Genomic DNA, 11,567 nt, shown 5'->3' with positions numbered 1-11,567 from the left:
ACCAGCTCTTTAGTGTATGCCAACTGGAGGTCGCTGTTATTTGTTGGAAGAGAAAGGCCGCAAACATATTATTATCATACACTTTAAGTGATGTCTACGTCCAGCAGTGCAATATTATATACCGATGCTCAATGACACAGTTGACGTTCTACCAGAACTCAATAACTTCAGCGTCCCGCCCGTCACGGATTCGTCAGCATTATGGAACCAGTGACGTTCTACCAGCATACCAAAAATATACCGTATCCTAATGACTCCTAACTTAAATTATCTCGATTCTTACCTGATGGTATGTGCGGGTGCGGACAGCCGACCACCTTGTGCTCGCGGAACCAGTCCTGCGACAGCGGCCCCAGCAGCCCCAGCGGCGTCATCGTCTGCTTCGAGTAGAAGATGTAGTCGATGATGCCCTTGAAGTCGAACCTGGAAGATATTGGTGCACGAAGATTAGGTGATGATCAGAATGTTATATTTATATACAACTCGCAAGCGTATTATGGCAATAAACCTCCAGTCTTGAAGGAGGAGGCATGTTCTGCTTTGGACTTTTTACGGGACATGTGTCTAACGTATTACACGTAAGCTAACTCCAGCTAAGTGCAGCTATTAGGATAAGACAATCACAGATTCATACGGGACTTTAGTTCTTTTTTGTTTAGCTGGAGGCTGTATCAATTCAGCAAACCCAGTGGTCAGTGTAGTCGGTATACGGCATGATGCTAGCAACTCTATAACTCACGTGTAGTTGGTATACGGCATGATGTCCTCACTATACGCGCTGGCCAGTTTGAAGTTGTGCGTGAACTCGTGGTCAGTGTAGTTGGTATACGGCATGATGCTATCATCAGCCAATAATCATCCACTGCTGGACATAGGCCTCTCCCAAGGAGCGCCACAACACTCGGTCCTCGGCCTTCCTCATCCAACCACTACCCGCCACCCGCCTAAGGTCGTCAGTCCAGCGGGCTGGAGGGCGTCCCACGCTGCGTTTGCCTGTTCGTGGTCTCCACTGATGCTAGCAACTGTACAACTCACGTGTAGTTGGTATACGGCATGATGTCCTCGCTATACGCGCTGGCTAGTTTGAAGTTGTGCGTGAACTCGTGGTCGGAGCCGGGCATGCGGCGCAGCACGTGCGCGTACCCGAGCTCCTTGAAGTCGCGGTGAGAGATGGACACGCGGCCCGCTGACAGGAACTCTATTACACCTGAGGAGGATATTATAGGAATGAGTGTGTGTGAACTTGTCTGCTAGTCTCAATACAGGGTGTTCCAAAAAGGGGTATAGTAAGCCGAAAGGGGGTGACTCAGGAACCCTCTATTCTATTCTATTCTATTCTCTGTGGGGGTGTAAGTACCTGCACCTGGCTCTCTCGAGTGGAACCTTTGTGCATATCCCCAAGGCCTAAACTGCCTTCCTAAGCTTGGAACATTTCCCACCACGCTGGTCCACTGCGGGTTGGTGGGTTCACATATCTAGATGTGCTAAATCTAGATATGCAGATTTCCTCACAATGTTTTCCTTCACCGTAAGAGCGATGGTATACATTGTACTTAAATTCAGAAAAGAACTCATTGGTACATGTCAGCGCCGGGATTCGAACCCGCATCTCTGGCGTGAGAAGCGGGCGCTTACCAGACTGAGCTACCACCGCTCCGGAACCCTCTTTCGTCTTACTTTTACCGCTTTAGCAACACCTGGATAAGGTGTATACTGTATATTTAGTCAGCCGAAAGTAGGCAATGGTAGGTATAATCAACTCACTAAAACTTTTACCGGAGATCGACAAAATATTTATGATTTGATGTTAATGGATATTGGATACATAAATAAAAAGCAAACCACCGTTACTCACCACTATCAGGCAGCGAGTTGAAGTCGCCGCACAGTAGCAGTTGCACATTATCCCTCTGTCCCTGCATCCTGAGCGTCCGTCCAGAATCATCCAGGATACTCCTGAGTTCATTACTCAGCATCATGGTCTGTATGAGCTTCACGTCGCAGTACTCGGGGTCCCAGTGTATGTGCGCCGTGCAGACAAGGATAGGCTGCGCCAGCATGGAAGAGTCGGTCGGGATGCCTGAAAAGTTATCCACTGGAGTCAGTGATAAGTGAACGGTTGTTATTATTCGGGCGGTGACTGTTGAGCCACACGGTTTGGGGGACTTGAAATGGTTGTAAATGTTTCGTTGTTGAAGTGAACCAGGTGAGAAATCCAGGTCTCATTCAAGTTGGGAAATCTTCCAGTTACATTATAAAATACTATCACAGAGATTTTGAGGCGTTATGCATTACTAAGCACAAGGATTAACATTTTGAAAAAAATGGCTTTGTGTAATCATCATGCAATTTGAAGGATATACACGATTACATAATGCAGAGAGCTCCGGCCGGCGTATTGGCTGATTAGTTAAATAATCACATAGCTAAAATAGCAATAAATAGGCTGGCTATGTCGAAGAACCTGGCTCTTATGAACCGACGACATTAGACACGTAGCCGCTGGTAGCTGAATGGGTAAAGCTGAGTACAGAGTGGTACGGAGTTCCTTGCGAAAGCCCTGCTAATTCCAGCCAGTAGCATCTACCGGCTGATGGCAATGACAAACAAAGAGTAAGAAACTAAGTGCAGTATCTCACCGTTCTCCCAGGCGGCCTCCTTGGTCTTGATGAGCGCGGCGAGGCCGATGTTGTCCTTGGGCATGACGCGGTTCAACATGTTGTCCGAGCCCTCGCTGTTGGCCATCGCCAGCTGGTTGAACTCGATGAGGTGCTCCTTCACTAGGGAGAACCTGGGAACAGGAGTGGGGGGTTAGTTAGGCATATCAACTGTGATGTCGAAGGTTCTGGGCTCGATCCCCGGCCAAATATTTGTTTAAATACGGATGTTTGTCTTATGTGTAATAGTAAATATTGCTCCTTTCCTGCACCCCAAATATATTATTCAAGAGAAAACCGTTATCCCCTGGCTCTACGTAGTTTTGGTGACCTTTAGTAATATGTACCACTGCAATTTTAGCTACATAAAGAGGTCAATGCAATGATTAGATACGGAATGACGTATCATTAGCTTTCGGTGACAATGGTGGTAATTTAGTTGCGCGCAACACCAATGGACAAACAATTTTATGGTCTTGAAACAATAGCAGATTACAGTGCGCGTAAATTTCTACATGCCATCACGAATACCGTTGCCAAAGTACGGACCAAAAAGTAACTATACTCCTCAGTTTGAAATAAATACAGTGATATAAATAATTTGATCAGACAGATCCAAGTTCGTATTTCCTCTGTAAACAAAGTTTCAACTGTTGGTATATGCAGAAGATGGAGAAAGCATCTGTTTATATTCTATTCTGTGGAACCATAAACAAGGCGTCAACTCACATGGAAGATCTGAAGAAGATGGTACACCCCTCGAACTATACCGGTCCCTCCGACCCTGAGAGTCATAAAATAAAAGGGAGCCCTGTGCTTCAGTAAACAAAGCATGACCTCACTTGGCGGATTTGAACATGATGGCGCAACCATCTACCTATTCCTCTCTCTCTCTCTATCCTATCTAGGCTAAGCAACCAAAAAAGTACTACAGTGACACCTGGATCATGTTGGTCACGTGCCATGTTAACTCGCGCGGGTTATAGGTAGCAAATCATAAACTCACTTGGCGGATCTGAAGAAGATGGCGCACCCGTCGACGTACTTCCTCTCGCTCTCGCCCATGGTCTTGGCGCGCGACTTGGGCGAGAAGATGCCGTCGTACCCGTCCTGCTTCAGCTCCGGCAGGAAGAAGTTGTAGAACTGGTCTGTTTCCACTTCCTGGTGAGATCATAAGATTTTTTGGTTAAAAATATTGGATATACTTCATCATAAAAAGATTTTTGGTCTCATGACTGTTTCGCACGGGGCCCGGGTTATGCATGTTTTGGAATGTAACATGTGTAATTAAACGACGATGTTTATTCATGTTTTTATGAGAAAGATTTGCAGATTTGAAATACTTTGTGGAAAATAGTTTACATAATAAAGCCCTCACTGAAAGTACATTGTTGAGATACAAGCCATAAATGTACATAAAGACTATGAAATTCTGCTTGTTTGGCAAGAGTTCCTATCTGCAATGTAGAATCATAACATAACGTACAATTTATCAAATTTATAATTCTCTCTCATCTACAGATGGCCTATTAAATTAGTCCTAGTTAATATTGTAAGATAGCCATTTCTCAGCGGAGTCGTAGTCACGACTGATGTAACCAGGTTCCGTATATCTGTTACACTATCGTGCAACTTTCTACATGGCCATGTCTTATCCATCCCTCACAGTGTTCCATTTATAATGTGCTTGTCAACAATCCGCGCTTGATCGCCATCTGCGCACGTTATAGCGTAAACAATCTAACACTGCACTGTTCGCACGAGTAAACAGTAAACATTGGACCTAAATTGCAACAGTATGCTTTCGTAAGGTAAATAATAAATATACATACGACCCAAGGTCACATAATTAATAACAGCAGTTCCTGATTGTGTGGAATGTCACAATGTTCTCATATTGTTGCAAGGTTATCATAGCGATAATATCGAGAATAGCTATTATTTGCGATTCGGTTACGGATATTAAAATGATGTTTTTCATGACACTGTTCTGAGTGGCTGCATAGCAACATTGTATGCCCGTAATGACGTTTAGCTGGAAAGTCCCCGACACATGGAGAACGCATGACAAAGCATGAACGATTCACTGTAAACGGTAACAGTGGTAATGGCATAGATCTACTCGGGGGGTCAGGAATTCGGATAACTGCCGGGGGCACCGCACTGGGACTCTTTGTCAGTGCCAGCGTAATTATATTATGTAGGGACACTAGGATTTTCCGTAATGAACATGTAGAAATACCTGGTTATATAACCTGGCTTTTTCAACATTTACCGTGCCTTAATGTAAATCCTAAGATTTACCAAGTGAATAGTGGTAAAAGTGCGAATCGCAAAATCTTCGGGCTTTTACCATTAAGAGTTGGTAAATCTTAGGTTTTACGCGTAAATCTTAGGATTTACCGTTGTTCGGGCTTTTACAGTAACATATGCATATATATGCAGAGTTGTTGCTCCTTATAATACTCGTAGATACAAATATACCTCCAGTGCTGGATATAGGCCTCATCACCGTATCCTCGGTTTCCTAATTCAATTCCTAGTGCCCAATTACATCTATTATACTTACCCATACAGAGTTGATCACCCGATGTCCGAAAAGTAAAATAGTCCATGCTTTGAGATCGATCGCCATGAAAAGCAGTCGGACCTAGACCTCCCTCTCTCCTGTTGTGTCATCCGTCCTATTGGGGTTTGAGAGTGATGCAACAGAGTGCAGAACTTGGGCACTATAATCTACTCCCGCGCAAAGGCTGACGTCAATAACAATATCCATGGACATTCAGCCAACAACACACGATCATACCTGGAGGCTGATGATGTCGGCGGCGTAGTGGCGGATCTCGTCCAGGATGCCCTTCTTGCGGTAGTCCCACTCGAGCGCCCAGCTCGGGCAGTAGCCGTACATCTGCCGCGTCGCGTACTTGTCGCACAGCACGTTGTAGCACATCACCGTGAATATACCTGCAAGGGACATTACGTTGTTATTATGCTGTTATGTATAATCGGGTAGGACTGTCAGCAATTTTGGCTACAGAGGTATACCTACAGATGGTTAGGAAAGTGTTGCTATGTCCGGATTCAACAAGCAATGTTGCCAAATAATACCATAGAAATATCATTGAGGGAGCCGTTTATAATCCATCAGCAGCCACCCTTTGTCAGAAACCTTGGGAAAAGTAGTGAAGCATACCAATCAATTATCACAAGTTTTTTTACAGCAGATCGCCGTTCATGATTCACTAAACTAATTAGTAAGCAATCAATCGAAACAATGGGGTATACCGATATACTTATGAATAATTTGCATGTAATTACAAACGTTGCAGTCGCGCCGGGATGATTGGCATAGCTACATGTCAACTACACGTCAAACGTCAATTAGCAATTACAGTGCCACAAACTTATCTGTTCCGGTGACAGCTCACGTAAATGTGTAATATTTCTTCATTCTATGCGATTTTAAGTTTGCCGGTAGTGGTAATTCGCTCTTGTGGTTTCAATAAACCCATCTAATCTATATCAATATACAATTATTGTGTTCTTTGCACTTTAAGTAATTAAAACCACTGAGTATGTTGTACACGTTTAATGTCCGGGCGTCAACAACCTACCCACATGTATTTATACTTAACCTACCTACACTACAATCCCTCCACCAATAGTTTAAAACTAATTAAATTATGAAACATAATCAAAACTTATATCTAGGATTAACATTTCTTGTGGCACGGACTGGATAACTATTTCCTACATTGCCTTGTGCCTGTTCGCCCTCAGTAACAGCACCATCATTATCGGAGGAGCAGTCCTCAAATGGCTCGTCATCAGGAGTAGCCTGGTCAGTTGGAATTGCAACACTCTCCTCCCCCTCTGCTACAGAGATACTGTCAGCACCTGATGATGATGATGATGTTAATTCGTCGCGTGGTGACTCGGCACTCGGTACATTACTATCATAAAAAGTTAATGAGTCATAACTACAATCATCTGTTTGTTTACAACCTCTATACATTAACAGCTGATCAACATGTTTTTTTACCGTTACACCTAAATCATGAATATATACCATATAAACTGTGGTACCTATTTTACTTTTAATTGTACCGTTTTTCCACACACTTTTGTTTCCATTATTATAAACATGTTTTACCAGTACAGCGTCCCCTACACTGAATTGGATTAGACGTCGTCCACCATATTGTTTAGTTTGTAAGATCTGTTGACAAGAAACATTTTGTTTAGCCTGTGTGGACAGCGACATTGTGGAAGGCTCGCCAGTATTGTCACGCAACAAGTCGAAACGACATCGCAGCGGACGACCAATCATGAGCTGAGCCGGTGAAAATCCCGTAGTACAGTGTACCGAGTTTCTGTAATCGAACAAGTACTTGTTTATAATCTTTTGCGTCATGTTTTGGTTGTCCGTTGGTTTTAAAATTATTTTTAATGCTTTCTTAACAGACTTAACAGTGTTTTCCGCTTGACCATTTGAAGCCGGGTGGTAAGGGGCACTTGTTAAATGCTGAATGCCATTTTTATTACAAAAATCTTCAAATTCTATCGATACAAAATTTGAACCGTTGTCTGTAACCAAAGTTCGCACCAAGCCATACCTACAAAATATTTCAGATAATTTATCTAAAACGCTTTTAGTATCCGTTTTTTCCATTAAATAACACTCGACCCACTTCGTATGTGCATCTATTGCAACCAAAAATTGTTTGTTGTACAATGTAAACATATCTAGATGCATTCGCTGCCACGGTTTGGCGGGGTAGGGCCAGGGCGCGAGCGGCGCGCGCGGCGGCGCGGGCCTCAGCGCTGCGCACGCGCCGCACGAGCCGACCTTCTCCTCGATGTGGCGGTCGATGTCGGGCCACCACATCCGGGACCTAGCTTCCGATTTAGTTTTTACAACTCCAAAGTGTGAGCTGTGTAGCTCATCTAACAATTGTTCTCGAAACTTTACAGGGATCACCAGTTTATGACCCCGTAATATGCATCCGTTTTCTAAGGACAACTGCAATCTACACAAAAAATAAGGTTTCATCGTTTCATCATTACTCTTTTTCGGCCAACCATTTTTTATGAATCCGATAACCTTTGTGAGTTCTGTGTCTTTCGCGGTTTCTAATTGAATGTCTCGCATTGTAACCGGTTTTAACATAGCATCTGTTATAAAATTTATATATAAAGTGCTATCCTTTGTATTCGTGCTAGATTCCGAGTGATTGTTAATTGCTCGTGATAAGAAGTCGGCAACATTGTTTTCACTTTTCACATATTCTATTTTAAAATTGTATGCTGTTAAAAATAAGGCATATCTTTGAAGCCGGTTCGCTGCCAACTCTGGCACACCCTTTTTGCTGCCAAATATTGTCAAAAGAGGCTTATGGTCCGTTCTTAAAGTAAATGGTGTTGACCGGCCGTAAAGGTAATGATGAAACTTCTTTATAGCGAACACAATAGAAGTGGCCTCCTTTTGAATTTGTGCGTAATTACACTCCGCTTTGCCTAACGAGCGCGATGCGTACGCGATGACTCGCTCGGAGCCGTCGGGCTGCCGCTGCGCCAGCACGGCACCTAGCCCCGCCGGGCCCGCGTCTGACGTCACTATCGTCTCGTACGCCGGGTTGTAATGGGCTAATACCCGCTCTGAAGCCAATTCACTTTTTATTTTACAGAACGCTTTATTCTGCTCCTCCCCCCATTCCCATTTTACACCTTTTTGTAACAATAAATGAAGGGGACTTAATACACTCGATGTGTTCGGCACAAAGCACCTGTAATAATTCACCATACCGAGGAACGATTTTAGCTCACTTACATTGCTCGGGCATTTACACTGAATAATTGCTTCTACTTTCTTATCGGACTTATGCAACCCGTGTTTATCGATGACAAACCCTAAGTACTCAACCGAATCTTTAAATAACTCGCACTTATCTGGTTTTAGACGCAACCCTGCATCTTCTAGTCTTTTCAAAACCATTTCCAACCTCTCCGAATGTATTTTACGATTTTCTCCAGTGCACAGTATATCGTCTAAAAATATACAAATGCCATCTATGTCACCTAATAAATTTTCCATTGTTTTCTGAAAAATGAAGGGGGCATTTCGTAAACCAAATACCAATCTATTATAGCGATATAAACCCTTGTGTGTGTTTATACATGTCAAATGTTTAGATTCGTCTAAAACTAATTGGTTATATGCCCTGGATAAATCTAATTTTGAAAATTGCTCCCCTCCATGCAATTTTGAAAATAAGTCGTCGATTCGCGGTAAAGGGTAATCATCCATATATAACATTTTGTTTAATGTCACCGAGAAATCCCCACAAATGCGTACGTTACCGTCGGGACGTAATACCGGAACTATAGGCGTGGCTACTTCCGAATGTTCGACTTTTTCTAATATGCCTAGGTCGACTAAACGCTTCAACTCATCTTCCACTTTCGCCTTAAGAGCTAAAGGTACGGGTCGTGGTTTGAAAAATTTTAACTGGGCGTCGGGTTTTACTTTTATTTGAATAGTATGCTTGTTAAACATCCCTAATTCATCGGAAAACAATTTTGAGTATTTCGTCTTTAAGAACGTAGCGTAGTCATCTTCTTGTTGTATATTGTTGCAATCTACATTACATAACTGTAAATCGAACACACTAATAAAGTCCCGTCCTAATAAAACCGGTTGTTTTGTTAGAGTTGAAATAACAAATACCGTAATTGGCTTAGTGCGATTGTCATAGGTTACTGGTAACTGTAAACAACCTACTGGTGTTATCTTAGATCCATTATAGCAGTTTAACACTACCTGACAACTTTTTAACTTGTGATTATTTTTAAAATGTGATTGATAAATCGATTCAGGTAAAACGGAAACTGCACTCCCGCTATCAATCTCACACATAATATTTTGATCGGCAATCGTTACGACTTGTCGCATAGGCTCGCCATTATTACATTTAATATGAAATAAATCGTATTCTACGTTACCTTCAACAATGTCGCCGTCTACAGTTTCCATGAAGTTGTTACTTTTAACTCGAAGTTTGCACATACGTTTTAGGTGTCCCCTTTTATGACAGTTTTTGCACGTTAAATTCACAAACCGGCACTGATCTTTAGAATGGCTCTTATAGCCACACACTTCACAACGAGCACTATCACTATGAGATGCCCCGGCGGCGGCGGCGGCGGCGGCGCGCGGTGCACCCGGGCGCAGCGCGTACAGCTGCGGCGCGGGCTCCGGCCGGGCGCCGCCCAGCGCCAGGCGCGCGCACCGCACGCTCGCCGCCAGCTCCAGCGCGCGGTCGAACGTCAGGCTGCTGATGCTCTCGGAGAACAGCTTCTCTTTCTCCTTCACGTTTTCGAGACCCAGCACGAAGCGGTCCCGCAGCGCCGTCTGCAGCTCCGCCCCGAAGCCGCAGTGCTGCGCCAGACTGCGCACTCGCGCCGCCCACTCAGCCAACTCCTCGCCCGCCCGTTGTTCTGCTTTGTAAAAGTTGTACCTTTCGGCAAAACTGCTTTTCTTTGGAACAAAATGTTTTTCCAATAGCGTCAACAATGCGGTATACTCTTGATCTTCCAAGCTTGTAGGAGAGGCCAAGTCTCTTACGACGCGGTATGTTTCTTCTGCCAAGGACGTTAGCAATAGGGCTCTTCGTTTTAATCCAGCCTTATCAGTATCTTCATTAATATCATTAGCCAAGCAAAACTGATTAAATCTACTTTTAAAGATGCCCCATTCTTGTATCCGATGGTCAAAAGTGAGGTTACCCCCGAACATTCCATTTGCACTACTCGAACACATTATGGTTTTTTATTATATTTTACTTTTCACACACCAATTTATGCAGAAAACAGTAAACAGTTCACGTGAGTTCAGATTCGTCGCCAATTATTGTGTTCTTTGCACTTTAAGTAATTAAAACCACTGAGTATGTTGTACACGTTTAATGTCCGGGCGTCAACAACCTACCCACATGTATTTATACTTAACCTACCTACACTACAACAATTCATTAGCAAATAATGAGATATGGATCAATTTAATTCGCTCTCACCGGAACAGATAAGTTTGTCGCACTATAGCTGCATTTGCAGAGTGGCGGGGAACACGCGGATTGCGTGCCGACAGAAAAAATGGTCTCATTTAAATGAGACCTGTATTACGCTCTACATGCAGCGAGGATGCAGCCGGCGGCCGCGACGGCACCGCGAGGCACGCGACACAATAGCTTTTGTTTTTTTCCTCTTATGTTTTCTGTGTAGTTGGATCAGTATCGAAGCAGTTGAGATATTTCCCAGCACTACCAGCGTAGAATTCGTCACGTGTGCTGTTCAAGTAGTAGATTAGCGACAGTTGCATCCGCGAACAGAGCGCCGCGGGCCTCGTGCCTGTCAGGATTATTGTCGAAGTCGCGGAAACGACTCCGCGCGCCCATTACCGGCAGGACCGCTCGTCGCTTAGGAGAACACCATTTTGCTACGCTCGCCGTAAATATAGTCATATATCGCCGCTAACTGCTCATATCAGCGGAATACTGAGAATGGGTGAAATTATCCGGCTCGAACCGACAGGCAGCGCTCGCAACGAGGAAATTGGGCATCAACGTCCCGCGCTAGAGCGACGAAGTCATTTCGACGTATCCACTTATTACGTAAACTAACGTGGCACGACTGTGCTCTCTCACGCTCCGCGCTATTATCTCAGATTTATGCGGACGCGCCCGTCTCATTACGGGAATCAAAAGACTCGACTGAGGAGTGGTACGTCTAAATGTCGACGTCGAGGAGGACCCCGCGATGCAATTATCTAGATTTAATCGCGGCGCGTTGTAGTCAATCAGTGTACAAAAGAAGCGGCAGCGGTGACGGTGAGACAAAGCGGGGTGGACGGGA

At 44.1% G+C, this 11,567-nt stretch overlaps 2 protein-coding genes across 4 annotated transcripts in view; both read right to left on the bottom strand.

Annotated features, from left to right (window-relative positions):
• The window catches only part of LOC105398238 (CCR4-NOT transcription complex subunit 6), a 106,165-nt gene that overhangs the window by 5,840 nt on the left and 88,758 nt on the right, over nt 1-11,567 (bottom strand). For 2 of the 3 annotated variants that reach the window (XM_048621678.1, XM_048621679.1), the window contains exons 6-11: nt 5,464-5,621; nt 3,664-3,818; nt 2,640-2,791; nt 1,856-2,095; nt 1,036-1,207; nt 284-423 (exon numbers count right to left, since the gene is read on the bottom strand). In XM_048621678.1, coding sequence (XP_048477635.1) covers nt 284-423; nt 1,036-1,207; nt 1,856-2,095; nt 2,640-2,791; nt 3,664-3,818; nt 5,464-5,621 — 1,017 coding nt within the window. The remainder of the gene's footprint in view (nt 1-283; nt 424-1,035; nt 1,208-1,855; nt 2,096-2,639; nt 2,792-3,663; nt 3,819-5,463; nt 5,622-11,567) is intronic. The other variant, XM_048621680.1, reaches the window with a different exon arrangement.
• LOC125488626 lies at nt 6,232-10,675 on the bottom strand. Its single transcript, XM_048621682.1, has 2 exons — nt 9,660-10,675; nt 6,232-6,876 (listed from the first exon to the last, which is right to left on the bottom strand). The coding sequence occupies exons 1-2, from the start codon at nt 10,474-10,476 to the stop codon at nt 6,863-6,865; spliced, it is 831 nt and encodes a 276-aa protein (XP_048477639.1). The 5' UTR covers nt 10,477-10,675; the 3' UTR covers nt 6,232-6,862.

Source organism: Plutella xylostella, chromosome 6 (genome assembly GCF_932276165.1).
Source record: "Plutella xylostella chromosome 6, ilPluXylo3.1, whole genome shotgun sequence".
Classification (NCBI taxonomy): Eukaryota; Metazoa; Arthropoda; class Insecta; order Lepidoptera; family Plutellidae; genus Plutella; species Plutella xylostella.
The sequence above is the reverse complement of the archived record's forward strand: the minus strand, read 5'-3'. Positions and strand labels throughout refer to the sequence as shown.